This window comes from Sarcophilus harrisii, chromosome 5 (assembly GCF_902635505.1).
Source record: "Sarcophilus harrisii chromosome 5, mSarHar1.11, whole genome shotgun sequence".
Lineage (NCBI taxonomy): Eukaryota > Metazoa > Chordata > Mammalia > Dasyuromorphia > Dasyuridae > Sarcophilus > Sarcophilus harrisii.
The window spans coordinates 122408208-122432315 of NC_045430.1; the positions used below are offsets into that span (position 1 = coordinate 122408208).

General features: G+C 38.2%; 1 protein-coding gene across 3 annotated transcripts in view; it reads left to right on the forward strand.

Annotated features, from left to right (window-relative positions):
- Positions 1-24108, forward strand: part of PFKFB3 (6-phosphofructo-2-kinase/fructose-2,6-biphosphatase 3) — an 86962-nt gene that overhangs the window by 46623 nt on the left and 16231 nt on the right. Inside the window, exon 1 of one of the 3 annotated variants that reach the window (XM_012550865.3) lies at positions 16935-17567. The exons of 1 other annotated variant lie outside the window; for it this stretch is intronic. In XM_012550865.3, the coding sequence (XP_012406319.1) occupies positions 17492-17567 (76 nt within the window). In that variant the 5' untranslated portion in view covers positions 16935-17491. Of the gene's footprint in view, positions 1-16934; positions 17568-24108 lie in introns of those variants that run through there. One more of the 3 variants, XM_003771410.4, reaches the window with a different exon arrangement.

The following is a 24108-nucleotide window of genomic DNA, read 5'->3' on the forward strand; positions in this document are numbered from 1 at the left end:
AATAAAAAAGATCATTTTGATGAAATGAACTTAAGAAGCTTCTACATAAACACAATGAGAATAGGATATGAAAAAAGTGGTGGACTAGGAAGTGACCATTAAATTATATATCTCTATTAATAGTCTAATTACAAGATATATAGACAACTAACAGAACTTATAAGAGCAAAAGCCATTCCTCAGCAGTTAAGAGGTCAAAGGAGAGTTCTCGTAAAATTGCCAATTATTTATAAAAAAAGAATCTTTTAAATTGCCAGTAGTAAGAGAAATGCAAATTAAGACAACCTTAAGGTTGCATCACATCCCTCAAACTGACAAAAATGACAAAAAATGGTAATACTCAATGCTACTGGGGTTGTAGAAAGAGAAACACAACTAATGCATTATTAGTGGAATAGTGAACTGATGTAACTACTCAAGGAGGCATTTTGAAGTTGAATAAAAAAATGACTTGTGCAGCTATCTGGCAGAGTGGATAAAGTTGCCAGACTTGGGGTCAACAAGATTTGTCTTCCTGAGTTCTAATCTGGTTTCAAATACTAACTCACTCTGTGACCCTCTGCAACTCACTTAGCCTTGTTTGCCTCAGTTCCCTCATCTATAAAATGAGCTAAAGAAGGAAATGGAAAACCATTCCAATATCTTTTGCCAAGAAAATCCTAAATGGAGCCACAAAGAGTTGGACACGACTAAAAAAGACACAACAAAAAATGAAAAAACTGAAGTGACAACATATTCATTCCCTTTGATTCAAATTTGACTATGAAGTATATCCCAACAAGATCAATGACAGAGATTTTCATATAAAGCAAAATGTTTTTAGTAGCATTTTTGGGGTAATGATAATGAAATGTTACTATTCCATAGTAAATAATAAACAGGATTAAGAGAAAGAAGCATGAGGAAGACATATATGAACTGTTATAATGTAAATATGCAGAACTAGGAAAATATATAAAATTATTACAGTGATAGAAATGGAAAGAACAACATCATTGAAATGAATGCTGAAAAATTGTAATGACCGAGAAGATGCCTCCTTTTGTTTCACTGCAGCAGTAGAAGACTATGAATTTGGAACATTATGTAACATGTCAAACTTTTTCAACATTTTGACTAGTTTTATTGCACTTTCCTCATCTTTCCCCCTTGCCTTTTCCCTGCCCCCCCTCTTTCAAATTTTTTGTTATATGAGTTAACTCCCTGAAGGAGAAGGGGAAAAAGATTGTGAAATGCAGGTGATTGTAAAAATACAATATGTCAGTAAAACTATTTAAAAAACAAACAACACTATTCTTGACAGATACAGGTTCTTGTCAGTGTTATGTAGTACCCTTTGGGAGGCTGTATAACTGAATGCAATTTATCTAAGTCCTTTTCATATTCATGTGGGGTCATTCAAAATCAAGTATAATTGATTTAATTTAAATTTAATATATATATAATATATAAATTTAAATAAAACAAATTTCAGAGTATAATGAAATAATATCAATGTGACTACTATTCCTAGCAATGCTACTAAATGACAAAGTGTTTTGGGTTTTCTTTTCTTTTTTTTTCCCTGAGGCAATTGGGGTTAAGTGACTTGCCCAGGGTCACACAGCTAGGCAGTGTTAAGTGTCTGAGACTAGATTTGAATTCAGATCCTCCTGACTTAAGGGCTGGTGCTCTACCCACTGCCCCACCCAGTTGCCCCAACAACTAAAGTTTTTAAGAGTTTTAATGATTGATTAATCAAATCACAAGCATTTATTAAGCCCTTACTAAGTGTAAGCAAGGCTTACTGTTAATCCTTAGAGACAGATACAAAGATGAAGCACTTACTAGGTACATCCATTTGAGCCTATATACAATGAAATAAATTACCTCACAACAATTCTATGAGCTATGTGGTAGAAATATTATTTACATTGTATTACAGATGAGGAAACTGAGGCTCTAGGAATTTATTATATCAGGTTATTGTTTGAATCTGACTAAATCCAGGAGGTTCTCCAGTAGACTCTACTGCTTCAGAGATCATCTGTCTCTTTTTTTTTTATAGATAAGTTTAGTTCAGAGAGGTTATTCGGGTAGGGTCATAGTTAAGTGCCAGGCTGGGATTAGAACAATTCCACTTTTTTCCCTTTTTGAACTGCATGAAGTCAGGCAGATTTAGGTATAGTTAATCTATAAAGCTTTACAGTTTATACTTTAGATTAGACTCTAAGCCTAGGTCATCCATCTCCTTCCTACAATTGGCTTCCCCATACATAGTCTAGGTCACTCATGACTTTGGAGAGAGGACACATGTCCAAGTGGGTTACTGGCCTGCTTCTGCTTCTCCAGTCCTTTGCTCATGGTGACTGTTGGCCAAGTTGGTAGTGTTCTATCCAGCAGCCTAAGCTGCCCCAGGGATTCCAGCCAGCAAATGCCTGACTTCTCAGTATTGCACGACCATCGTAGAGCTTAGCTGCTCTCTGACCCAGTGCTGATGTCCCTGGAAAAATCCCTTTTCTGCTTCTGATCTCCTGTGCCAGTGAGTGTGGGCACCTTTGCACCTCATATTGAGAGGGGATTGGGAGCTCCCAAAGCCTGAATGAGCCTCTGCTTGGTTTATACCAGCTGATGCTTGATTTCTTGGTACTTGGTCTCTTTTCTGTTGGTAGTTCTTTCTACTTATTTTGTATCTGTGTCTATGAAAAATTACAGCAGATACACTTTTTCTGTCAGGGGATAGCAATGGCATCTCAACCTGACTTCCCCAAACTGCTCCTCTTTATTAACTTTTCTAAACATTAGGATTTTTGACACTAAAGCTTACAGTTTGCTATCAAGGAATCTAGTTTCCATTCTGTCCTATTTTTATTACCTTTATTTTTATATAAGCAAATACTATACCACAAGACCTCTAATCACTTCAATATGTATATTTATTCCACTGCTTCAGATTACTACTGTTAGGTAGAATATTTACACACCTAACCCACTGGAAGCCTTCTTCTGATTATATACACACATACACACACACACAAATTATATATATATATATATATATATATATATATATATATATATATATATATATACACACACATAGGTATATATATTAATACATATATGGATTACAAATATAGCATGTCTTATATTTTATATATTGTAGATATCTATGTATTATATATTTTACATATAAGTATCTTATTTTAGAAATATGCACTTATTTGTTGTTGTTTAGTCTAATTTTTTTTCAGTCATGTCTCTATGTAATCCCATTTGGATTTTTTTGGGCAAGGTTACTGGAGTGTTTTGTCATTTTCTTCTCCAGTTCATTTTTTTTCCCCTGAGGCAATTAGAATTAAGTGACTTGCCCAGGGTCACAAAGCTGGGAAATGTTAAGTATCTGAGGCCAGGTTTGAACTCAGGTTCTCCTGACTTCAGGGCTGTTCCCTCCCCCAGATGGCAAGTAGTCCAATATATGTTAAATCTAATATAGTAAGCATATCTCAATGCTTTCCTTGATTATACTTCTTAGCTTATTGTTGAAGAATTAACACTATTGCCTCTTGTCTAGTTTATAACGAATATGTTCATGTAGGATCTTGTTTGAGGAAAAGCTTTGTTAAATGGACAAATAATAGAAACAGATTATCTTTTTTTTTTTTGGCTGCCATATAATATACTACTGACTCACATTAAGCTTGCATTCTACTAAAACCTCCAGCTCTTTTTCAGAACTACTATCTCCCAATACATTCTTCATCTTGTAGTACTGAAGTTGATTTTTTTGTAGCCAAGTATAAAAATTTACATTTTTCTCCCTACTGAATTTTATCATATTGGATTTAGCCCAATGTTCTCATCTTTCAAGATCTTTTTGGATCCTGATTCTATGATTCTTTGTGTTAGACATTCTTCTCAGCTTTGTGTCTGAAAATTTGATTAGCATGGCATATCTGAGTTGAATCATTTAATTTTTAAAAAAAGTGAATAATGCATAGGGCCAGCTGTAGATCTCTGGAGTACAGCACTGGAAATTTTCTGCCATACATGCACTGTTAGTGACTGCTGTTTTGAACCTGGATGTCATTTCTGAATCCACTCAAATGTATCACTTTTTCATTTATATTTTTACATATCTTCCACAAGAATGCTATGAAATGCCTCATTAAAAAACAAACAAACAAACAATAAAGTTGGCTAAAGCCTAGACAAATTATGTCAGTGACATTCTTCTGATTTATTAGCTAAGTAGTCATGTGAAAAAGGAAATAAAGTTAGTCTGACATCACCTGTTTCTTGATACTATCTTTATAGAGTCATTGTTAAGGTGGATGTTATTCTAATTCTGTTATCCTCCCTTTGCATCATTTAGTATGTCTGCATTTTCCACATTTGCCTTTTTTTCTTACACAACAGTATTCTATTATAATATTGAGACACCATTGTATATCCAGCCATTCCCTGATTTTTACTGATAGAGAGTTGATTGCTGTTACAAATAAAACAGCTATGAATATTTTTGTACATGTTGTTCAGAGGAGCCTTTAATGAGTCAGCCTTTGTTATATTTTCCTTTGGAGGGTGTGGACAAGTGCCCTGGCACCTCAGAAGATTGACACCATCTTCTTAAGCCTCATCTACTCGGTGACTAGCCAATGAATCTTCTTTATTCTATGATACCAAATAAGACAACTAAATTTTTTCAACTAGATGTCAGTAGGTGTGTCCGTATGTTCCAGAGGAAAATACAGTAGAAATTACAAAATCCTATTCTCCCTGTGTGCTCAATAAGTGGATTATATTCCTTTAAATTGTGTTTTTTTTCTCTTTTTAAATATCATCCTTTAGGAATGAGATTCTTAACCTGAAGTCCATGAATCCATTTCCCCCAATTTGTGTTATGCTCAGAATTTGTTTTAATTTTCCTATTTTCTCTGATGATTAGGGTACAAATCCTTTCCTGCCCTGCAATGGTTATTTTTGTGTTTCTTTTGCAAATTGCTTGCTGTTTTCCTTGGATCATTTTTCCAAGGAAAATATCCAGCCCCTGTATCTTATACCAGTATCAAAGAAATGGTTGATCAGAGAAGTGAAATAATCCATTTAAGGTCACCTAATTAGCTAGGAGTCAGTCCTTGATCCCAGGTCACACCATCTTGCTTATTGATAGTTGATTTTCCCTTTAGACTACATGAACACAAAAATCAGAGGACCATTAGCTTCTCTGGGAGTTCTCGAAAACCTATGATACTTCTCAGGAGAGCATGGGTACTTCTGCTCTTGCCCATCTGAGAACAACTCTCAGAAAACTGACAAGTAGGTCCTTTTCTTGCCCTTTCCCCTTCTCACTAGGGCAGAAAAAGACAATGGCAAAAGCTTGCCATAGCAGGATACTGAAACTGGAGCCTAGAGTTTCTTTTTTCATTTTGTCCTGAGCACACTGTTTCATAGCCAGCTTCCAAGAAAGACTCAATGTGAGCTTCATTGTTCCCATAGGTTTGAATCCGGTACAGATTTGGGTTGTATGAGTTTGCAGGCAGCAAAGGTATTGGGAACACATAAAAGTTATCCCCTAGTTGTAGGCAGACTTTCTTGTTCCTCATTCTCTTCTCTTTGGTCCTAAATCAATCTATTAACAAGTTTGGGAGAGCAGAATACTGACTACTTTATCAGAAAAGCAGCAAAAATGTGCCACAGAAGTAAAAAAAAAAGTCGTATTTCTGGTGGCTAATAAGATAGAGAGCAGGGTGGGGATGGTAACAATCAATTCAGATGATTAGCCTCTTTTGAGGTTAGATCAGGAATGTGAAACTGAGCACTTTATGAGAACATAAAGATGTCCTTTTAAAACAAGAAGCTCAACAGGACAGCTGCTGACTCAGATGAAAGAACAGAACTGGGGCATAGGGCATCAGATGATGTGTCTTCTGAGAGAATTTGATAGACTTTGGGTCACTTTTTGGGGTCCTTTTATCCATGGATTGTCTGTGATTTTTACTTTCTATTAACAACTGTATATTTCAGCTTTTGTCATTAAAAAAGATTTATACAAGAACGATTCAACCAACTTTCCTTTTTTTTCCCCTCTAAATAGTTGGATCCAAGAGAATAGTAGTCATTCTCCTCTGAGATCATTATTTCTTTAAATATATATATATGTATGTAAATCATTATTTTGTTTGGGAACTGGTAGAGGAATAGAGGAATTCATTTCTGTCTGGAGGAAGGGCTAAATCACCTTATCTGGGTAAGTTTGGTAGATCAAATAATTATTTGGCCCTAATGAAAAGATATCTCCTGATTGTTCTCTAATCCACTGATTGAAGGTTTGTTTACATCCTGATGAGCTGGGAGCAGATGAAGTATTAACAGAGCTTATATTAAATCAGCTATCATAGGGTTCTAACTTGGGGCTGTTTTGTTGTGACAGTATTTAAGGATGAACAATAGAAGCATCTGATTTAGCTGGAATAGGAAAAAAAATTAAAGTCTCTCTCATCTACCTTTCTAGTTTATTTGCCCTGAACCTAGACCTATACATTACAAGTAGTTAAAAAACTATATACTACCTGCATCCTTGGCCTCCACACCTGGGTCCCCAGTTCTAAAAGGGAAACTTTCACCTTACCTGGATCAGAAGCAGCCTCCTAGGACACTTTTTGGTTTTTTCTACATCTTGCTAATTGGTTAGTCCTTATTTTCTAAAATCCTTTTTTGAATAGATTTTACTTTAAAAAAAAAATTTAGAATATAAACTCTTGAGGGTAGGAAATGTCTGGTATTTGTGTGTGTGTACTGGGCTTGTAGTTGCATCCCTAACACCATTCAACATGCAGTTGACTATATAGTAAAGACTTAACAAATTCTCTCTGCCATTCCCTTTTCCCTTTCCCCTCCTCCATTCTCCCCTCTGCATCTAACTCTTTCTGTATCTTCCTTTTCCCCTCCCTCTCCTTTTCTCCTTTGTCCAACTACCTCCCCACATCTCCCTGTGGAGCCCAGTAGAATGTTTACCCTTCCCAGCTCATGACTGAGTCATCTGAAATTTTTTCCCTCAGAGTGACTTCTAGTAAGAAGAATCTCTACTACCAAGGGACTTTCCTACCATCCCTGAAAAGGAAGGTCCTGACCCACAGCCCAGGATATGACAGTTTGAAAAAAAACTTGAGAGAAAAGTTTGGCTCAAATTATGAAGATTTTCTTTGTTTTTGTTTTTTGCTTTTTTTTTTTTTTCACACAAGATTTAGGCTTTGTTGATTTGGGACTGAATCATAAAGGGTCCCACAAAACTAAATTAAAATGTAATTGAGAAACGCTGCTCAAAATAAAAAAAAAATACAATACAATACAATAATGTTGATTTGTAGGTTTCTAAGTCAGTTATGTGTACTGCAGGGAGTCATTTCTATTTGAGTTGGACACCCTTTCTTTAAGCATCTAGAAGTAAGTGGGATTCTCTATGGTACTCTTATCAAACTCAGAAATTGAGGGTATAAAATATTCATAAAGATCTCTCCAGGCTGCATATTGACTTTTAAAAGCATATGTTAACATTAGTTATGTTCTATTGTGTTTTTATTTATTTTATTAAATATTTTCCAATTACATTTAAATTTGGTTCTGGCTCTACTGGGAAGCCAAGGGTTTGTCACCTCTACTCTATACCAAAGAAATCACAGTTCCCATTTTTGTCTTTGTCCTATTGTGAAGTTAAGCATCAACAAATACTAATGATTATTTTCACATTTTTTTTGTTGAGGTTAATATTCAAAAATGAAGGAAGAGGCTTAGATAAGAACTTTAATTTAGATACACAAATTCATTTTCAGTTGATAGTTGATACTAATGAAAATCTTGATAAAAAGATTCAGGTGTAAGGAGAGTTAAGATAGCTGGCTTGAGGGTCATCAGGACTTTAGCATACACTGCTTTATTTACAAACCTTACAATTACCTGTCACATTGGCTAACATCTTCAGGTTATATGTTTATAACATGGATAGTTTGAATTGAAACATACAAAGGAAACAATAGATTATTAAACTCTTGACTTCCTTCCTCCCTTCCTGCCTCCCTTCCTCCCTCCCTCCCTTCCTCCCTCCCTTCCTCCCTCTTTCCCTTTCTTCCTCCCTCCCTTCCTCCCTCTCTTTCTCCTCTTTCTCCCTCCATTTTTCCTTCTCTTGGGATTTCAAGCTAGATTTCCTTTTTAAGAGCCATGCCTTAAACCTAAATCATTTTTACTCTCATTGATTAGCAAATAAAAGGCGCCAGGCCAAGCCCACTTGGTCTTTGTCTTGCCCCAGATTGCCTCACTGTAGTTTTGGCCAAAATCCCTGAGGACCTTCCCCTCCCATATTGCTTTTTTTTTTTTTTTTTTTTTTTTTGACTAGGTCAAAAAGCTTGTTCTTTGCCTCTTTTCTTTTTACCTTGAGTTAATCATGAATTGGGTGGTTGCCTCAAACTGAAAACTGTTAAAGACCTTGACTTAAAGGCCAGGGTCTCCCACTATATTCAAGCCATCTTCAGGCCTGATCTATAGCAGGGCACTGGACCCAGATGGTTCCAGAGGAGAAAGTGAAGCTTTGTATTAAGTTGAAGGGATTTAATGAGCGGGAACATATTCACCAGCCACAAAACAGAGAAATAAAATTAACTGACCATCATCACATTTGCAGCTGAAGCATAATTCCCACCCAAAGCAGCTGCTTCAGAAGGACAAAGTTCTTCTGGTCACAGGTACCTTTTTCTCTAGAGACACTGAACCCATGATCTTTATACAGGGCATGGGCACCTGGTACTGTAGATAAGCAGAACCTTGATGGATAGATACTCACTTGGTGCTGTTATCATGAAAACTTAGGCTGTCTAGTGGCCATTGGGCAGAAGATGTATGGATCCTTATCAGCTTGGTTTTTATAGATACAACATTTACTAGTAGCTTTAAAGCAACAAGTACCACCACCACCACCACCACAAAAAACCCAGGTCACTGTGCAGATTTGCCCAGAGCCTCTACTTTTTTGTTGCCTACTGTCAGCTGTTCCTGGTTCATAAAACCCTCATTTTTTCTATAGGATCTGTGGAATTGAATGGAAAAAATAATTGTTTTTATTTTCACGGAATTCTAACTAAAAATTTGGCATTTCCTTTAGTCATTTTAAAACATTCTGAGAGGATGTCCAGATTGCCCAAGGAATCAGTTACAGAAAAAGATTAAAAACAGTGTTCTGAGTATTTCTTTTTCTTTTTTAAATGTTTTTATTTATTTAAAACTTAAATACAAAATAGAAAAGGAAAAAATTGTCATGTATACAAAAGAATGTAAGATTCAAGATATGAAACAATAAATTTCCACTTCAAGAGAGAACATATATGAAGAAATATATATATATAAATTATATTGCCATTAATTTATACATATCTCCACCCATATCCTATTCCCTCCCTTTTATTTCTTAATAAATATAGAACAGGCTTCTGTTCATTGGATTCTAATTTCTTTCATAATTCATGTAAACAAAGTGCCTACATTTTCTTCCCCCAAAATATAGTTTTTCAGTTTATCAACAGACTGTTTGCTGACCCCTTGTCATCATTTCTGTCTCCATAAACATCTGACATCTGCTCCCTGCCTTTTCCAAATTTCCCTTTTATCTTAGCCACTTTGTGTGGTCCTTTTTTTGTGCACTCTGTGAAGCCTGTTGATTTTTCTTTTGGGACTTAATGTTGACAGTTTTCCAAACCTCTAAACTATTTGCAGGAATGGCATTTATAGGTTGCTTATGGTTTGTCTGTACTAGGAAGAACTGTAAATACTTAAATGATCTTTAAGTACATATATAGAACATATGTTGTGAGCTATAAATGATACCTTGTCCTTGTTTTTAAGTTAGGGATTAATTGTGCAACTACTACCTTTACCTTATTTGTGGAAAAAGTGGTATATGAGTTTAAAAGTTTCTCAATATTACTATTAAAAAATTCTTTCCTCTGGTCTGTCTGAAACTTTTAAGACATCCTGCGTGGGTTAAATATTGACTTAAAAGCACAGGGCATTTCCTAAATTGATTTGTTTTTCAGACTCACTGCCCAGGCAACTTTGAAATCACATCCACAGACTGTTGATATGGCCATAAATTTAAAAGTATAAGGGATTTTAGAGACCATTTAGTATAACCCTCTAATTTTACAGATGAGGAGGATACTGAGAAGTGAAAGATTGTGGAAGTCCATGCTGATAATAGGCATCAGAAGTGGGCTTTGTATCCTGGTCTTCCTGATTGCAAGTCCAAGACTATATCTCCTATGCCATGCTGCCAAAAGAAAAAATTACAGCTATTTAATCCAACCACTTATTTTATAGATGGACAATTGAGAAATTAAGTTCACTGTCCAAAGTCACATAGATAATAAATAGCAGAACTAGAATTTCAAACCCTGTTGATTGGATCCCAAATCCAATGTTTCTTCCAGTGTTTCTGTTTTTACATAAATTTTACATAAAATTAAATTTCCATTCTAATTGGAAAGATGATCCATCAGATGTACCTACCAAGGAATATTTATATCTTAAATAATCACTTTGTTCCTCTAGAAGAGTGGTCTCCAAAGGATATGTTTGAAGAGGAATCGGGGGAGAGTACCACAAGATGATCCATTGGAGTGAAGGAAGAAAATAGTAGAATTTCTACATGTATCTATTTTAAAAAATCAAAATAATAAATAAATTACTCGTTTAATATATAAATCAATTCTGATACCTCCTGTAATCTCTGTGTCAAATGGCTGGTCACATCTGAAGGAAAAAATGCAAAAATCTTGATAATGTCTCACCACTCATTATTTACTTTGCACGTGTCTGTTTAAGTAGGGATTACAAGTTTTAACCAAACTAACCTTCACAAAATGGACTAATGTCTTAAACATACCCTGCAAATTAACCAGAGATTGAAGGATTATAACATGAATATAATCCAAGAAGAAAATGGCAGAGTTAGCATTTCTGAAATAAGCCCTTTGTCATCTCTTTTAGGAGATAAAAAGCCATGATGACCTAACTAGATCTGTGAAACTATTAAGATTACTTGAAATATGAGGGTTTTAAAATTTGTTTTAATCATGTCTGACTTATTTGAGATTTTCTTGGCAAAGATACTGGAGTGATTTGCTATTAACTTCTTCAACTCATTTGACAGATGAGGAAACTGATCAAACATGGTTAAGTAGCTTGCCCAAGGTCCTGATTCCAAGCCCAGTGCTCTATTTACTTTACTATTTACCTACCATCTTTAATAAGAAGCCTCACTCTAAGTGTATACTTATACTAAATATGACAAACTGTCAGCTAATGATATTGCCATTAATTTATACATATCTCCATCCATATCCTATTCCCTCCCTTTTATTTCTTAATAAACATAGAACAGGTTTCTGTTAATTGGATTCTAATTTCTTTTAATATGAATTTCTAATAATATGAAGCTATCATATCATGAGTAATAAGACATTTAAAAACTAACATTCTGCAATCTTTTGTCAATTTTCTTAAACAAGCAAGGGACTGTGCAGGATGCTGAGAGAAATACTAATATGAAAAAGAATAATATCCAGTATGACAGCACTTTATGGTCTGCAGGGTGTCTTAAATATGCTGTTTCTTTTGTCCCTCACAAATACTCTCTGAGATCAGTACTCTTCTTAATTCTGTTTTACAGGGAAAACTGAGGCACAGAAGGTTGATTTGCCTGGTATAAGAAAGGTATTCGAGCTAAGAATTTGAACTTGTCTATCTGACTCCTGGTATAATACTCTAGCTACTGTGCTTAGCTGATCACTGTCTAAAAGCCAACAACCTCATAAGGTGGATAAAATCCACCAATAACTGTCATCCGATCTAGAACATGATAAAAGACAGGTACAAAGATATTGATTATTGTTAGTTGGCTGCAGAATTCTTCCCAGAGGAATTGGAAATTGAGCTGGACTTTAAATAATGGACAGGTTTCAACAGGGAGAGACAGAAAGAGGAAGGGCACTCCAAGAATCTAGAATACAGACATTGTAGGCAAATTCAGAGAGATAGAAAAAGGCATTTAGAGAATCCTTCTAACTAAAACATAGACTCTATGAAAGTGAATAATATGAAATAAAGCTGACTAGAAAGAGAAGTTAAGAGCTATACTATGGAATGATGTGTATGCCTAACGTGAGTGTGGACTTTATGGTAAAAAGCTGTAAAGGGATCTTAGAGATTGTTTGGGTCAGTGATTTTTGGTCCTAGAACTCTCTTTTTACTCTTAAAAATTATAGAGGATCTCAAAGAATTTTTAACAAAATTAAATTAAAATAGATTTAATTATCTATTAAAATAGATAATAGTATTGAAATTATAACTGATAAGATTTTTGGCATCATCAAAATAATAAAAAAACCAAACCCATTACATGCTAATAATAAATAACATATTTAAGAAAAAATAACTTTTCCCAAATTCCCAGGAGTGTGGAATGTCATTGTTTTATATATTTTTGTAAATACTTTTATTGTCTAACAATAGAAGACAATTGGATCCTCTTATCTTTTACATTCAGTTTGTTTCAATATAGTGTTTTGATCGGAATTTATGGAGAAGTTTCAGCCTCATACAGATATATTGTTGGAAAAGAAAAAGTATTTTAATTAGCAAATAGTGTCTTAATATTATGATGAAAATAGTTTTGTTATCTTAGTATTATTATGAAAATATTTTTTACTGAAAGGATAATGTGCAAAGATTTTCAGGAACCTCAAAGTTCCTCAGACCATACTTTGAGAACTAATGGGCTGTCTAGAATAATACATTTATTTTATGGATAAAGAAACTGAGGCCTAGAGAGAAAAATGACTTGCCCAAGATAATATAATTGTAAATAGTAGAGTCTAATAATCTTTCTACCAAGCCACTCTAGTGGACAATATGGAGCTAACAGTGGATTTTAAATAATGCTGCAATATGGTCAGGCCTGTGCATAAGGAAAATTACCCCAGTGGCTTTGTGAAGAATGGATTTGAGGTAGGAAAATCTTTCGATAGTAGGATGATGTTCCAGTAATCCATTGGAGTCAATGAACCTCTTTATATTTCCCAGTTCTGTGACTTCAATACATATGAGACCTGTTGAACCATATGACTTCTAAGATTCCTTCAGTTGTAAACCCTATGGTCCTATGGGTTGTACTGATGAGGACCGTTGATTTGTTACTTCCTAACTGTGTGGCATTTAGATTCTGTATATTTCTGTTTCTTTTCTTTTCTTTTCTTTTTTGTTTCTTTTCTTCCTCTTTCCTTCCTCCCTCCCTCTCTCCCTCCCTCCCTCCCTCTCTTCCTTCCTTCCTTTCTTTCTTTCCAAATGAGAATTGGGTAAAAATCATTTAGATGTTGAAAGAGGGAAGATATTTGTAATGGGGTAGGAGTTCAATTCACTCCCATTTCCCTAGATTTGCCCAGGCATAATATTCTGAAAAGAGAACTAGGTTGGGATTTAGAAAGCCTGAACTTTTACTAATTTACTATATGATTTTGGGCAAACCAATGAGGTTTAGTGAGAAAAATCCTAGCTCTGGAAACCCAGGGCACCTGGATTTTAGGCTTAGCACTTACTTGACCTTGGCCTCTAAGGCATTTAATCAATTTGGATTTCAGTTTCTTCATCTACAATTTTAGGAGGTTCCTCTAAGTTTGCTTCCAATTCTATAAATATGACTCCTCTTCCCCATCATAAGATGAGAAATGAATTAAATGATCTCAGAGATTCTCTTAAGGTATAAAAATTATATTATTAGAATGTTGTTTTTGCTAATTATTAAATTTATGAAAAATACATGCTAATAATAACTAGTAATAATAACAATAATAATTCTAGACAGGGAGTTTTATAGGTAGGGAGCACATTGGAGAATCTAGATGAATTGTTTCTCAGCCTAGTACCGTTGCTTACATCCCCTTATATTCTATTGCCATTGCCAGTACTAGTTCAGACCTTCATTACCATCTTTTTGGACTGTTGCAAAAAGTCTCCTTATACATTTTTCGAACTGTATTCTCACCTTTCTCTATTTTCATATTTTAGATAATGGTCAAAATATTTATTCATAGACTTGGTTTCAATCCTCAATAATTCCCAGAAGCTACTCCTTTTTATCCGCCCTGCCTTGTAATGTCATTCACATTGCCTCTGTATGTCTTCAGGATAGACATAAGGTCATAGATTAAGAGCCGGGAGAGACCTTGATTTTCCCCATTCTCCCTCCACTTAACCTTTTTTTACATAAAGATCCCTTTGCCTCCACCCTAGACATACATGTGCATTTTATTTTACCAATTTCTGTGCACTTACTGATTATTATAGCTAGTTGTGTTGATGTATCTTCTGTTGTAGTGCTGTTCAAATTTGTAGGAAAAAAAGACATCATACACTTTAATTTTATCTTTCATCTTTATGTTTAAAAAGTTCATATGGAAGAGGAATATCATTGGTTAATTTTCCCTGAGACACTAGCAAATTACATAAAGAATAATTTCAGTATGGCTAGATTTCACACAAAATTAATTTTTAACACAGTTGTAGTAACAGCAGGGGCTAGATCATATAGTGGAAAGAGCATTGTTTTTCTGAGTCAAAAGCTCTGGGTTCATATTCTATCTCTTTTTCCCTGCATAATCTAGAAGGGAAGAAACACAAATGTAGTGCCTACTATGTGCCATGAGACTTACAAACATCATTTGACTTGATAAAACAATGCTGTATCCTCAATTTTACAGTTAGGAAAGTGAGGCGGACAGGTTATGTAACTTGTTTAGGGTCACATAACCAAGGTAGGTTTAGATTTCAATTCTTCTGACTTCAGGCCAACTAACCAGTACACCACCTAGCGGCTTTTTCGGGGAAATCACTTTCTACTCAGTTTTCTTAGATAAAAAATGAGATTGTACTTAGATGACCTTTGGAGGTCCCTTTTAACGTTAGTGCTATGAACTTGCTCTGGACCTGATTCTGCCATGAATCTAATGAGGTGATGTTAGGAAAGTCATTTTACTTTTGTTGGTCTGTTTCCTCTTCTGTAATTATGGAGATCATAGCATAATGGAGTTACAGATAAGGAAACTGAGGCAGAGAGCTTAAATGACTTGGCCAGCAACCCACAGCCAGTAAATACGATTTGAACTCAGATCTTGTTTACTCCAAGTCATCTAGTTTTAGCTGTTCTGAGGCTACTCAGATAAAGTACTTCTGTAGCTACTTTACATCTACTTTGAGCTATTCAGAGGCAATTAAATCCCTCATCCTCTCAATCAATAATCCCCACCCCATCCCACTCCCTGCAAATTATCTAATTCAATAAAATATAAAAGCTTCCTTTGTGTTTTCCTCTGCACCCTTCCCCAATCAGTCTCCTTTGAAGTGGGACTTTCCACTAAGGTCCCGGGGTAAATTCAGCAGTATTATTTGAAATGCATTAAAAACAAGTGTAATTTTGGATACAGATTTCTGTACAGCTGCGGCTATTAAAAAAAAAAAAGCAAACCACCACAAAAAAAAACAACCTAGTCTGCGGTCAGCAAAGCAATATAGAGGAGAAACCTTGGGAGACTTGCGAATGTCAGATAGGTGTGTAGTTGGCAGAACGGGGTACAGCGATTGGAGAAGAGGTTCAGTGGCTAGCCACCCAGGTGGCTTCTACTTTCAGAGAGGAAAGTGGGGAGCTCGGGGAGGAGGGATATAAGGAAGTAAAGCCTGGCGGAGCAGGCGCTAGAAAAGCATCTGGACCGGGTGATGCCTCCAGCGGCAGATGGGGCGCTGGAGAGAAACTGGCAAGCCTAGGGAGGCATGCGGGACGTGTCAGACGTGTGGAAGCAGCAGAGGATACCTCTGTCTGAAATTTCAGTTTCGTAAAGCAGTTTCTATGATTCTTTACCCTCCCTATTTGATTGATCTAAGCAGTTTTGTTGGATATCGGGTTGTTTCACTTTACATCCACGTCGATATATCCATTTTTTTTGAAATTTTATATAAAATTATGAAAAGTATTGATAACATTTGAAATTAAGTTTATCAGTATAATGGTAACGAATTAATTTCATGTGACACGAAATGCCAATGCTGTGTTCCTAATTCTTGTTTCATTAATACATTTAGAGTAATCTTGTCACTTTCCTATCTGCTCAGTAACCGCCCCCCTAATCTATTTTGTGAATTCTTTGCCAAGATTCCAGTGTCATTGTGACAGGTCCGGGAGGGTACTTTCCCAGAGGCTAGAATCCAGGAAGCGAAAGGGATAAGGAATAGGAAGATAGGATTGAGGATCTTAGTGATTTGCTTTAGTCTGGTACCTTCCCAAGAGGATTTCTGGTGCGGGGCGTAGGTAACGTGCGGAATAAAAAACTCAAAATAGAGCCCCAGAGTTTGGCAGGAAAGTAATTAAATGGTTTCTTGGGGGACGGAGTATGTGGGGAAGAGGAGTGATTTCTTTTCGTGTTCCCCTTAAATCATCACATTTTGGCGTAATATAAAAAACACCTCCAACCCTCCGCAAGGAGATGATCTATTTCATCCTATATTCTCCCATCCATGACTCACATTATTGAAATCAATCTATTTAAACTGCTAAAGCCTCTCCCTACTAATCTTAGTTACTGATAGGCTAGGAAAATGAGAGATGTCAGTTGCTATTTGGGGAGTAAATGAGAACTGACAAAAAGAGATGGGTAGATTGTGTACCTTTCCGATAGCAGTTGCGGTAGGAATGCTCTTATGGGACACTTTATTTTATTTTCTATTTAATAAAACTGTGAATGGATGTGAAACAGGCCTGGAGAGTAACTGGGCAGCCGGGAGGGGGCAGCAGCTGAACACACTCCTCCCTCCTTCATTATCCTTTTTTTCTCTCCTCCCTAGCCAGTACTGAAAGAATGTTCTCTCCGCCCAGGGGCGGTCGGTGGGCGTGGATGCCGGCCGGCGTCGTCAAGTCTTAGAAATAGCCTCAGTCGGCGAGGCTTCTGTACATTAGCAGAGAGAGAATCGAAAAGGAGGGACCTGAAAGCCGACAGCCTTTGGCATTGAGAGCTCGCTTGCAAGCGGGCTTCTTCGGGCAGAAAGGTCGGGTGGGGACAGCTGGTTTGCTCGCAGTCGTCTGGGAGCCTCGAGAAGCCTTGTAGCATCCGTCACCGGAGCCACAGGGTAGTCCCGTAACTCATCGTTGCCATTTTAAGCCGAGAACTGGGAAGAAAGCTCGGCTTCAGAGCCTTTGCTTCACGTTGCAAGGCTTGGTTTCATTTGTTTTTTTTTTTGCTAGGCTTTTTTTTTTTGGTTGCTTTTTAAAGGTCGTACTATTATACCTACCGTACGCATCGTTTCCCTTCCTTCCTCACCTCTCGCTTTGTCTCGGGAGGTCTTTTGATTCCAAATTTCATTTGCAAATTTAGTGAGTTTGGGCAAGGAAAGGGCGATACAGCCCCGAAACCTCGCAGTGAAGATGCCCTTGGAGTTGACTCAGAGTCGGATGCAAAAGATATGGATTCCTATCGATCACCGTCCTTCGTTGCCAAGATGTAGGTACCGAGGTGCGGGAATTCTAGCCCCCAGGGGGATGGGAGGAACTCTCGCCTTTGCTCGAGCCTTTGTGTCTTGGTTCGTTTGAACGTGAATCCTTCCGAAAGAGCTATTGTGTAGCTGCGAAGGGAGAAGCGCTTTTGTGAAGGCGGGCCGCTCGGGTGGTCCCGGGATCTGTTGCGGGTGGGGAGTTGGATCGTGGAAGGCGTTGCCGGAGGGTTTGGGGGGAGGGGTTCCCCTGGTTTCGGAGAGGCAGGTGGTCACGTTCCTTTCTGACTCCCCGAGCCATCGGATAGCTTTGGTCCTGGGTACTTGGCAAGGATGGAGAGGAGGCGTGCTTGGCTAGCTGGACTGAGGAAGTGGGGAGTCGGGGGGCCTCGCTCGCGGGGAAGCGGCTGGAGTTTGGTTCGTAGCAGCATCGGGGCAGAGCTGCTCCTCCCCTTTTCCATAGGGGGTTATGGAGGGGGCGGAGAGGATTGGTGCAACCTGACACCGCCCGGGCCCTCATTCCTCGGTGAGAGCCGGGCCTCTCCACTGTCCGAGCGTGTGTAGGTTGCGAGAGGGCGGAGGAAATTCCTGTGGGAGGAGGGGAGGTAGCCGGGGGACAGAGGGGGTGGGGGTTAAAGCTAGCTCTCTCCACGTGCTTTGCGATCTGGGAAGGGGGCTTCACGGGCGTGCCCAGTCCGCCGGCTCATTCAGGAAAGCGAGGGCAGAGGAAAACCCGGAGAGCTGGATCTCTCGCAAGTTGCAGAAGCGGGCCCTGCCTCTGCCGGGGCTGGTGGGCGGGTGCGGGGTAGCCGGAGCGCGGTGTGCCCAGCCAGTGCCGCCGCCGCTGCCGCCGCTTGCTCGCACTTTTCCCCTCCCCTGGGCCTGATTTAGGCTGGCCCGGCTTTGAATTTGATTGTACAGCTGGGGCCCAGGGAGCGTCTCGTGACTTGTAGGGCTCCGGCTCCCGCCCGCCTCCCCACTCCTCGGTGGCTCAGCTGGTAGCTGATGCAAGGAGCATCACGCGAGCGCTGCGGGCCACTGGAGGAGCGGGGCAGCCGTGCTGACTGCTGGGGGGCGGGCCTGCGGACTGGGAGAGGAAACCGAAATCCCGAGCCGAGGCGCTGGGGAGCGCGCTCAGCTGCGTGGGGACGGGCCACCCACAGAGTCTGTCTCTTTCAAAAGCCTTGTTTACAGTATTATATTTATAATATAATATATAATATCCTTCACCTTTCCCAGGTTAGTTGAAAGACACCTAATTTCCTCTCACGGGTCAGGAACTGCTAGGGTATTAGCCTTGTGAGTTACAGTATTAGCTAGCCTTGCATCCCCAACGAAAGCTGATTTAGTCTCGGAACACCTTCCTCATCTGCCCTGTAATTGTAAAAGCTTTCCAGTGGCTTCTGGCCTTTAATGGGGTACCAGGCATTTGAATTTGGGAGCTCGATTCCTGTCAGATTAGATGTCCAGGTATATCCAGGCAGGGTCTTGAGGAAAGATGGCAATAAAGTTGTAGGTGATAAGATGATGCACTTGCCAGTAATCCTTTTTTTGCTGAGATTAGTCATTGTGAAACTGGCCGGGTTCTCGTGTATTTATGCCTTGCGCTTAGTAACTGACCGACGTGGAGACGGAAACTTGGCCTTGCCTTTATACTCGCCCTAAGGGATTTAATTCTTGGCAATGTATTCTAACGTAGTGGGGGAAGGTGCTAGATACAGTTCTACAATCACTTTCCCTCCAGCTTTCCTAGCTGGTGAAGCTGCAGCAGGTGCTACCCGCCTTGAGACTTCTCTTCTGCCTTGAGGTGGCATTTACATTCTGTAGTTAGATGATAGGATTTAGGTTGTAAATTAGAATTGTAAATTTAGACTCTGCTCTGTTTGGGCTGGAAAGAACCTGGTCTTAGTGCTTGATGTAATTGGGTGTCTGTGGAAACTTTCCAGTGTAATTTGGAATGCATTTTCTCTATTCCAAATAAAGCTCTGAGCTGGGAAATGATTATTTCAAGAATAAAATTGCCGTTTTTAATTCTCATTGACAATGGGGCATTTGAAATTCTTTCTCTGGAAAGACGGATCGGTTAATTTTGGGGTCATGACGGAATTCTAAGGGCTCCCTTCAGCTTTGACCAAATAACGAATTTGACTATTGGGAGAGTATAAGGGATCTTTTAATGTGGGTCACCATTACACTTCCGTGCTCCTGCACGTCTCGCACGAAGAGAAAATATCTCTTAAAGCTCAATTGCATTCTTAGCCATTCAGAGCACTGAGGGAAGGGAGGGGTATTCAGAAAAGCAGGGATTTTTCCCTTTCCTTTGAAACCTCTGGAGTGTGCAGCTTCAGATTTAGATTGAGAATTATCTGTTGGAACCTTGTCTTTGTCTTTGTTAGACACAGAAGGAGAAATTACTGTTCCATGATGTCCTTCCCCATTTTGGCTTTTAAGAAGCTTTACAACCTAACCTGGCTCTCCCACCCTACAATTCTGCTGAATGGTTCTTTCTCATAGCTGTCACGCCTAACTGTCCAGCCTGGAACTCTCCTCTTCCCATACACTGGCTAAATTTTCACCTAAAAGGAAGCCTTTCCCAATCAAATTTCCAGTGTCTTCCTTGTTTATAGTTTGCTTTGCAATAGTTTGCTTCTTGTCTCCCATTTTAGATAGTCCTTGTCTTAAGGAGTTTACAATCTTTTTTCATCCCAACACTTAGCATAGTGACTTTAATAAATGCTGATTAGTTTCCCATTCTCATTTATTGACATAGACATTTATTGAATGTCTGAAGGAACCAACATTATTGCCAGATTTTGGCATAATTGATTTCAAAAGTTCCGAGATTGGAAATGTCAGATGTGCACAAATAGCAGAAATACAAGGGGAAAATTTAGACAGTAGTAATTAACTCACAATTACAGAGAAACAGTCTGCCAGGAACAAGTGCTTCCTGAAAAAGTGCTCCCCCAAAAAACTTTGAAATGTTTGAGAAAACTAGGTGGCCCGGTAGGAAGAGTTCAAGTTGGTACAAATCACTTCTTCCTGTTTGCCTCAGTTTCTTCATGAACTGGAAAAGGAAATTGCAAACCATTCCACTATCTTTGCCAAGAAAATTGCCAAGTAAGGTCATGAAAGTTTGTAAGTTTGTAATCATGCCAAGTTTGGGATGATTACACAAGTAGCAATTTGTATCAGTATATCTGGTCCATCTGGAAATGACAGGACAAAGGGGGGAGGACACTTGGCAAATTGGAACATAGATTTTTTTTTTGCTTCCCAAATTGGGAGTTTGATCCAGGGCATTCCATTGATGAGCAAGAAACCCTTCTGGAACAATTGGCCAACCAGAGTTGCTTCTTGCCCCAGCCTGTAACCTAAATAGAAACTTTTGCAGAAATCTTCATAATGGTAGATCAACCTGCCCATTAAGTGATAGGGGGAATATACTGGCGCTTTGTGTAACTTTGCTTTTATTTTTAGAAAAGTCTTTCTTGCTGACTCTGCAAGTATAGGAGCTGTTTGGGCCAATCCTATTCTGTATTCACTTGCTCACCATATTAATGTCAGACTTGGGGCTGGTGTTTAATGAGTGTGAATATTTTGTGACTTCAGGCTTGATTGCTTTTGGGGTTTGCTTGTCATAAGAGAATCTTATGTTAGGCTTGACTTCTGGCTGGTTTTCAGATTGCTACCTTATTTAGGTGTTATACTGTCTGAATTCCAGTTATTTGGTCAGGACTTAATTAGAGGTTCACTGTTTGAATATACAAAAAATTTTAATATTTTAATATTGAATTTAATATTTTAATGAATATACAAAATATATTTTAAAAATTGGATACTCTTGTTTACCTCTTCTGTTGAGGGTCTTTTCTGACTTCTCAGCATTTAAAATATTTCATTGGTTCTAGTTGACTAGAACTTGGACCTTATCTTGAATATCAACTTTTTACTAACTATTATTAACTATTTCTTATGCTGTTATAGAACTTTTTCCTCTTGGTAGGAATTGAATGCTTTTATCTTTTATCAGGAATCATCTCATTTACTCTTAAACTTTTACTCTTACTCTTAAATCTCAAAGATTTTTCAAAATTCAAAATTCAAATTTTGAATTAATTTGGAAATTGATAAATTTCTTTGCATAATTTAAGAATCTTGGGAGTTTCTTGGAGCTTAGAACTTTTACAAGACAACTAGGTGTACTGGGTCTGGAGGCCAAGAAGACGCAAATTCCTCGTTCAAATGTGACCTCACACTTGCTAGCTTTGTGATTTGAGTCATTTTTTTTTTTGCTTCAGTTTCCTCACCTGTAAAGTGAACTGGAGAACTTGTCCAATGTCTTTGCCAAGAAAATTGGGAAATAAGATCAATGACTACAAGTAATTCACAACAGTACCTTTTGGGAATTGAACTGGGTCTAGTTTCCTCACCAGCCTTTTTTATATAAAAAGGATCAAATCTTTTTGTGTTATTACCTTGCTTCCACATTTTATCTATTACCTTGCTTCCACATTTTAAAAAACATATTTGTTGGTTTCCACTTTGGTTTTTTGATATGCATACTTATCACACTTTTTCCCTCTTCAGAATTTCATTGTTGACAGCTTTCTTATTCCTCTTGGGACAATATCTTTGGAATGTGATCCTACTTAACCTTCTTCTTAACTCTTTACTTTCCCAAAATCAAGGGTGGATGTTAAACTACTCTCAGCTTCTCTTCTCTGTCACAAATTCCATGATGGGGAGTGTTCAAGCTTCCAGTTATTTGTAACTACAGTTTCAATCAGATTCAGAATAATAGTATTGGCCGCTTTACTGCAACTATCGAAAGGAAATTGGAGAATTTGTTAGATATAGGTGATTCAAATCCCTTGTGACTAATTTGATCTCTCTGTCAGGCTTGTGGTCGGTTTACAGTTTTACTTTCTCCCCATCTCATCATTGCTGTACTTTGCTTATTTCTTTTGAATAAGGGGCTATGGTCTAGTCTCCTCCCAAGTCTGAGTAGTATAACTGTAATTTACAGTTGAATATATAGTAAAGCAAGTCTTTTTCCCCCCAGAGTAGCAAATGCCTCATTATATTCAATTTTAGCTCCAGCCCTATTCTTAAGCTTATTCAACATCACAGGAGGTAGTGATGGGTGGGTACCTGTTGGTTCTGGAGTCAGGAGGTCAAGATTCAAATGCTGCCTTCATTATTATGACCATAAGTCACTTCGGTTCTGGTTTCTGGTGAGGGATACTGATAGTATGCATCCAATAGGGAAACACAGGATTTTTTGAGATTTGGTGTTCCAAGCAGGACTGGAATCCAGTAGTCTTGCTGAGTTCACATGTTGGCAGTATACCAGTTTCCTTATGTGTAGAATAAACTGCCAAGGAAACTCCAAATAAGTGGACACGACTGACCAGCAACAACTATTATAAAGAAAAGGACTGTTTGAAACCACCTTCAGGGTGAAGGACAGCTGCCATATCATTCCCTTAAAAGAAAGGTTTTTAGAAAACCTTGGGGCACTGGGGCTAGAGCACCTGCTCTGGAGGACCCAGGAATGCCTTGATGTACCATATCACATTGGTATTGTGCAAGCAAAGTAGATATTGACAAAGGAGAAAATTGTGACTCCAGGTTTTAGTCTGGGTAATCTGAGGTTCTCTCCAAGGCTAGACTTGATCCCATGCCTGATCTGCTCTAGGATATTTTGCTGCTTATGCATTTGATACCATGAAATCCAGCTGCCCAACAGTAACATCTATTCATCACCTGTTTATTGCTATTTGGCTGTTCTTACCTGGTGTTTGCTGCATTCCATTCTGAGGAGGGCCAAGCCAGGAGACATATCTGTTTAACATTTCCATTATTGCAATGGAGGCATCTGTTTAACATTTCCATTATTGAGATGGAGGCGATTACAAAAAGTGAAAAACGGGTAGGTTCTTTTGGCCTTCATTCTTGCCACTCCCTAGTGTTGAACTGTTTCTCCTCCTTTACTGTGGTCTTGATAAGAGAAGAGGATGATCTGCCTTTTCTGCTTACTATGGCATGGGGCCCCGTGTGAGCCCTGGTTATCTATCTCACAGCCATTTATCTGGAAGGAAAGGTGTTTATAGTCTATTGAGACTATAAATGGTCACCAGACCTAAATTCCTAGTGGGAGAAGGAAGAGGTATTCGGTGAGGGTGTAGAAAGAAGAAAGATGGAATGATAGCATTTTTCTTTTGATACAACCTGTCCTCAGTTCAATTTCTCAGAGCTCCCTAAGGAGGGAAAAGAGATTGGGGGGGTAAAGAAGGTGGTCCATTAAAGAATGATGAAAAAGGGAAAATGAAAAAGGGGAGAATTTTTGAGAACCCAATTTAAATGTACAGTGATGGCACTGGAGAGGGATGTAGAAGATGGGGAAATAACAGCCCAGTTTCCCCCGTTTTACTCAAATGAGTAAAGCATTTGGCACAGTGCCTGGCCCATAGTAAGTAGTTTGCATTACCGTATCTGTATAGCTTAAAAACTTTCCTTCAAAGAAGTAACAAGCCTATTCTTAGATGG